Source organism: Alligator mississippiensis, chromosome 5 (genome assembly GCF_030867095.1).
Source record: "Alligator mississippiensis isolate rAllMis1 chromosome 5, rAllMis1, whole genome shotgun sequence".
Lineage (NCBI taxonomy): Eukaryota > Metazoa > Chordata > Crocodylia > Alligatoridae > Alligator > Alligator mississippiensis.
Window position 1 is genome coordinate 75,357,295 of NC_081828.1, and position 6,240 is coordinate 75,363,534.

Genomic DNA, 6,240 nt, shown 5'->3' on the forward strand with positions numbered 1-6,240 from the left:
TGGTTGAGCTGGGTGTGATGCTATAGTGATTTTTCTGTTTCTCCTGGACTGCACACCGTGCTGGCAATTCTGTTTTGCTTTTATACTATTTAATTGTATAGCTTCAAAGCATTTTTCTTTGATGGTTGGTTGATTAAAGTTTGAACAAAACAGGGAGGAAAAGGGGACCCATTACATTACAACTGTTAAATTGCCTGGATTCCAGGTTTGGATTTGTTCAGGTGTGAAAACTTGTCTTTCTGGCAGTATTTCATCAGTCTGGAAGTTGTAAGTCAATCACATGTGATGGGCTTTGATTGGCTAAACAGGATACCTACAGGTATTGGTTACTGGACCTGTCTTTTGGGTATTTGTTTAACAATGGGGCATATCTGCCATAGCCTGTACCAGTGATGATCCATTTACAACCCCCAGCCAGACATTGAATTATCAAGACATTTGTAACACCTCAGACATCGGATGCCTGTTTGGAGCAATATGAGGATGTGTTTAGCAAGGCATAGCATGCATGCCCAGGCATTTGTCATATACATGACACCTTTCCTGTATTCAGTGCACCACTTACAGGCTCTGTTTGAAATGTATATTTAGTTTTTTGTTTTCTTTAGTTACTAGGTCAGTTGAAAAGTATATGTTGGTTCCTTGCCTTCTTTGGTTACACTAGCTCAGCCTTTCTTTAGCTTGCATGTACACGTGTGACGAGTGTATCAAGTGAACGACGGCAACGGACATGACTAGCTCCATGAACAGTTTTATTTACACTCTTTCTAAAACTATGAAATAAAACATGAAAATAAGTCTAGGCCAGGGAGAGGCCTCACACGACCCCCCTGGGTTAGGCTGAGCAGTACAGGGAGACTCTCAGTCCTTGGGGCCTGGTTTCATCCAGCCCTTGTGCTCCACAGCTCTGCAGTATTTGTCAGGCAGGACGCTGGCTCTGGAAACGGGAAAAATATGTGTATAATCCCAGACCACCACCACGGAGCAGGTCATGCTATGGGGCCACCAGTTGTGCCAGGGCCTGGAGCCAGGCCTGAGGGGCCCAGAAACACTTCTGGCACCTCAGTCTCCTGGGAGCAGGGCTGATGCAGCTGGAGGGACTCTGTGAGGGCTTCATTCCCATGGGGAGACCCAGGCCCTAGTGAACTTGGGGGCGTGTAGGGCAGGAGGGAAGCTCAGAGCAGGCGGCAGGAAGGCAGGCTCTGGGCAGCACACAGCAGAGAGACCTGCCTCCAGCCACTGCCATCGTCATCCCTGCTACAGCTGCCCTGCCCTCAGCCGGCAGCCTGGGCCCCAGCCCCACTCCTGCACCACCCAGCAAGTCTCAGGGGCTCAGCCTGCCCCAGGATGTGGTGAAGGGGGAGGGAAGGAAGAGACAGCATGAGTTGTGCTGGATGCTGGTGGGCATCACCCCGAGACCAGCGCCCATGGTCCACCTCCACGTGGTCCAACCCTCACCGGAGCTCCTGCATCCTGGTTCTCTTCAGCTGGCCATTGCAGTCCGGGGGTTTCTGCATGTCCTGTTGCTGGTGCTTCCCAGCCTCAAAGCAGATGGCCCACTTGTGCACCAGCTGATCCTGGCACTCCAGCACCAGGCGCCGCACCGCTTTGCCGTACTCCACTTGCTTGGCCACCCTCTCCTCCTGCTGCCTTCGCATCTTCAGCGCCTGCTCCTGCTGCTTCCTGGGGGAGACACCAGTGCCCGTGACAGGGGCCAGCCCAGCCCTGTGCATGGGCAGTGCCTGTCCCTCCCACAGCAGACTGGCAGGGCCATGACCTTCCTGCCAGGAGCTGCTCTGTCCTCCTTGCACAGACACGGGGCCCTGCATCTGTCTGAGCTGGGTCATCTCCACCGAAGCTTGTGCCCCCCAGGCTCAGGGAGAGCTGCACAGGGCAGGCCTGACACGGCCCAGCCCAGTGCCCCCGCAGGCACGCTCTCCAGCACCTGGGACCCCACTGTTGCCGCAGGGCTTGGCCGCTCCTTGCCCTACCTGACGACCTGCTCAAAATAGCTGCAGTGCCGCTTGGTTTGTTTGACCTGCTGGTGCTTCTTGCAGGCCATCTGCTCCAGGAGGCTCTGCTGCTCCTCCCTTTCCCTGGTCTCCTGGTGCTGCTTGGCCTGGAGCATGTCCTGCCAGGAGGGAAGCCCTGACTGCATGGCCCAGGCAACAAGGAGCCAGGTGCAGATGCTGCCCCTGCTGCCCTGGGGAGCCAGCCCCGACCCTTGGGCTGCCTTTGCCTGCCTCTTCTCCCAGCTCCATGTGCAGTGCTGGCTGCCACAGCAATGCTGGAAGGACCCAGGCAAGCTGCAGAGCTTTGTCTGCTGCCTTGGAGAGAAAATGTCTTCTCTCCTGAGCCCAGGCTGCTGCACACCCAGCCACATCCTGCTCAGCCAGGGGCTCCAGCCGGGTGGGGCTGGGTTTGCCCTACTGCAGTCACAGGGGGAAGCATCCCCCACTCCTCCCCTGGGATGCGTGTGGGTGAGGCCTTCCCGCTCTGCTGGTTCTCAGCCTGCCAGAGCGGATGGGCGGGAGCGAGGGCAGAGGCAGGTGTGTGCATTACCTTCTTAGCTTGGACGCCAGCCCTCTGCTGCAGGGTCCTCAGGCGGGCCGTCCCTGGCTCCTTCTCATGGAGGGCTTTCTGCTGCTCCTTGACCTCTGCTTCCTGCACCTGCCACAGCACAGCCCCAGCTCCATGAGCCACTGACCCCTCCGCACACGGGCACACATGGGCAGAGCAGTCATATTATGACACGTGTGTATGCGTGTGTGTGTGTGCGTGCGTGCTGAGGCACTGATGCCTGTGCAGCATTCTCACACAGGCAGTGTCAGGTGCACATATGTGCCCAGCAGCCCCACACAACCACGTGCAGTATTAACATGCATGTGCAGTGCTCACACAGTGCTGTGCACACAGAGCATTCGCACATGCTGACACACACACACGTGCAGTGCTCCTGCGTGCAGCTTTCAGTGTTCAGTTTCACACATGTGCAGTGCCATGAGCACACGGGACTCTTAACTGCTTTCCTTTAGGCCAGGCGATGCTGAGACCAGAGCAAGTCATTCCAGCCACCACTCATGCTCTGCAGGCCCCTGCCCCTAGACCCATACCATTTTCTGGTTCTGATTGTCCAGGATGTGCTGGGGATCTGATCCTGCTCTCAGGCAGCTGGGTCAGTGCAGCTCCCTGTGTCATGTGGGGTAAGCCCCCACCTGCACTGATAGGGATTGAATCCCCACCACCCTTGCCAATGCCATCCATACCCTCAGCTGTTGCTGGTGAAGCTGCTGCAGGCGGTCCCGTATCTCCTGAGCCACCAGGCACTGCACCTTGTTTATTAGGAGCCTCTCCTTCTTCATTTTCTTTATTTGCTCCTGTGCCTCCCTCTCCTGGTTGCTCTGGATGTCCTGGTGGTGCAGAAGCAGTTTCTCTGAGGCCTCCTTGCGGTGGCCCACAATGGCCGGGACGGGAGAAGCAGGCTGCTAGCAGCCCCTGACAGACACGGGCCAGCATCGGAGCCCATGCTTCAAGGAGCTGCTGCCAGCCTACATGCCCTGGGCCCACAGCACCCTGTCATGCTAGCCAGGGGCTGCCTGGACTTTGGGGTGGGCCTGCCCGGGGCGGCTGCAGGAGGCAGCTCTGCTCCGAGCCAGGTACCTGAATCCTGCTTCTCTGATAGGCATCGTTTGCATGGGTCATGCTTGGGAAAGCAGCCTTCCACGGGGCATGCACGCCAGGCACGTATAGGGCTCCCCTGCCCACACACTCATTTAGTCACTGTGGAGCTGACTGTGTTCAATTCCAGCAAAATATACTAGTACTAGCCCAGGAAGATGGAAATTGGGTCCCAGTTGCCTGCTGAAAACCCCCCCTGGACACTGCTTTTGGGAGGTCTAACCCACACTTCTGCCCCTCTGCTCCATGGGATGTCAGGGTATTGGGAAGGGGTTGGTCCACCTTCCTCGAGGGAAAGTGGGGAGTTGCAGGGTTCTTGGGAAGAGGGGAGTGGAAGTCTGGTTTCTGGGGAAGCCCAGCATCCAGCAGGGATGGCCTGCCACAGCCTGGATCCTGCAGTCCTGGAGACAGCCCTTTCCAGGAACAGCTACCCCATCAGCTCCTCCCCGCCTTGCTTTCTCTGACTGACCCTGCACTGAGTGAATGATCCTGTGCACTCAGCCTGGAGCACAGAACAAGCGCTGGGGACAGCCCTGAGTGTGCTGCTGGGACTGAGCATCTGGAGGTCTGCAATCCGGAGGAGTAGATAGGGGCCAGAAGCAGGCACAGGGCATGGCTCTGTCAGCCACTCACAGCCACTCACCTGCCTCTGGTCCTTTGGCCCTGGGCCAGTTCCCATCTTGTCCCTGACTTGGGGGCAGCACAGCGGCAGGTCCTGGACTGGGGCCCACAGCCGAGCTCCTCTCTGGTTGGCTTTTGGCTGGCCAGGAGGAGGTTGTAGGAGCATCCGCCCCTGACATTCTCCTGCTTTGTGCAGCTGGGGGAGCTGGAGGCGGAGAAGAGATGCTCAGCAGAAGCCCCCCTGCCACCTCTTCTGCAGCGCCCAGGAGCCAGGCTCCCACCCCCACCCCTCGGCCTGCCAATGGGCACCAGCAGCCCTGGTTCTGGGTAAAGCTATCCTGTGCTCAGGGCCTGCGGGAGGGCTCTGGCTGTTCACACCCCATCACCTACCACAAGTGTGGAGTTTGAGGGGCCTTGTGCCTGCTGGGGTTTGGGTGCTGAGGACAACATGGGCAGCTTAGCCGGGCTGCTGGATCTTTGCAGAGCCATTTTTAAGCCTCAAGGCTTCGCAAAGGGAGAGGTCACTCTGGGTCTTCTCTATCTACACTATTTCCTACACTATGTCCTATCCTATCTATGTAATTTTCAAGTTATCTATATCTATGTACTATCTAAACTTCTTCTATCTAACTAATACTACACTCTAAGCTATCCTATCCTATCTCCTCACTACTAACTCAATAACTGCCAACACTACACTCTACACTGCTGAGTGTCTTGGTTGAGCTGAGACTGACCGGGTGGATCCCAGCGTTGGTATTTATACCCCGCCCCCCTGGTCTCCATAGCGATGGAATGACGTGGGGGCATGACATCACAAAGCTGTGTCCAGTGCGGTACATGGCAGTTGGAGAGGGGCCCTGGGCCCGGTCCTCCCACCCCCACTGGGCCTCTCCTGGGGCCTGTGGTGTCCAAGCAGGATCTAACTCTGTCCCAATCCGTTATGGCCAAGGGGGTCCTGAAAATGCACTCAGCACCCCCTGGCAGCGGCCGGACCCCCACAGCAAAAGAGGCCATGACAGCCCTGTCCCCCAGTCTGTTGTTGGCTTCATGGCCTCCTGCCCACTGCTGCATCCAGCTCTGAGGTTTCTGAGCACCCCCCTGAACTGAGGGTTGGCTCGTGCTTAGCGGCGTACCAACATGCACTAAGATCACCCTGCTCTTTACAGAGCGGACAGCCTAAATCAGTGGTTCTCTAACCTTCGTAGACCCAGGTCCCCTTTGGAGAATGCCAGTGCTTTGCTTTCACTTGATATTTTGATTGCAGAAAATTACCAGGGTACGATGGCGATGCATAAGGTGTGCATGCAGGTGCACGTGCACACTCTGAGATCCACCATGCACTCCCCAGAAGTGCCAGCAATGAGACTGGTGCCCCCTCAGTCAGTAATTGGCGGCTTGGGGAACCAATCGCTCATGCTAGGGTAGCTCTTGTGTTGTAGAGTTCAGACCCCACCGATCAGAAAGCTTTTAATACCGAGATTCCTACCTGAAATCTCTGGATTTCTTGTGGAAATCATGCTTGCACACCTGACAAAGTGCATGGGTTCCCCTCTGCAGCATCCCTGAAGGGCACCCCTGGGTACTTCGGTCTCTAGGTTGAGAATCACTGGTGTAAAAAGAAATGAGTTGGAGTGGAAACTGAGGCAAAGTTGCAGCTGGAGATTGTGGTTCAAGCAACTTTGCATTGTGCCATGGGAAAGGACAAAAGAGGGTTTTGTAACACAGAACCAATGTGAACATGGTGGCATGACAGCATGAGACAACCTGCAGTGCATCAGACAGAAATACCTGTTGTGCAGCTAGCACAGAGCAGACTCCTCCCAGTGACCTCAAAGAAGTCCTGCCTTTCTTCAGGGTTGAAAAGGTGCAGGTATGAGACAGAGAGAAGACTGCTCCTGAATAGGTAGCTTGAGAGACTCTGCCAAGGAGCGGGGAAGG

General features: G+C 56.1%; 1 protein-coding gene across 1 annotated transcript; it reads right to left on the reverse strand.

Annotated features, from left to right (window-relative positions):
• Window positions 1–750: 750 nt before the first annotated feature.
• On the reverse strand, window positions 751–2,936 carry LOC106739273 (cilia- and flagella-associated protein 45). Its single transcript, XM_014600796.3, has 4 exons — window positions 2,563–2,936; window positions 1,992–2,131; window positions 1,459–1,683; window positions 751–937 (listed from the first exon to the last, which is right to left on the reverse strand). Exons 2-4 carry the CDS (start codon window positions 2,126–2,128, stop codon window positions 862–864), a joined length of 438 nt encoding a protein of 145 aa, XP_014456282.3. The 5' UTR covers window positions 2,129–2,131; window positions 2,563–2,936; the 3' UTR covers window positions 751–861.
• Between the last annotated feature and the right edge of the window lie 3,304 nt (window positions 2,937–6,240).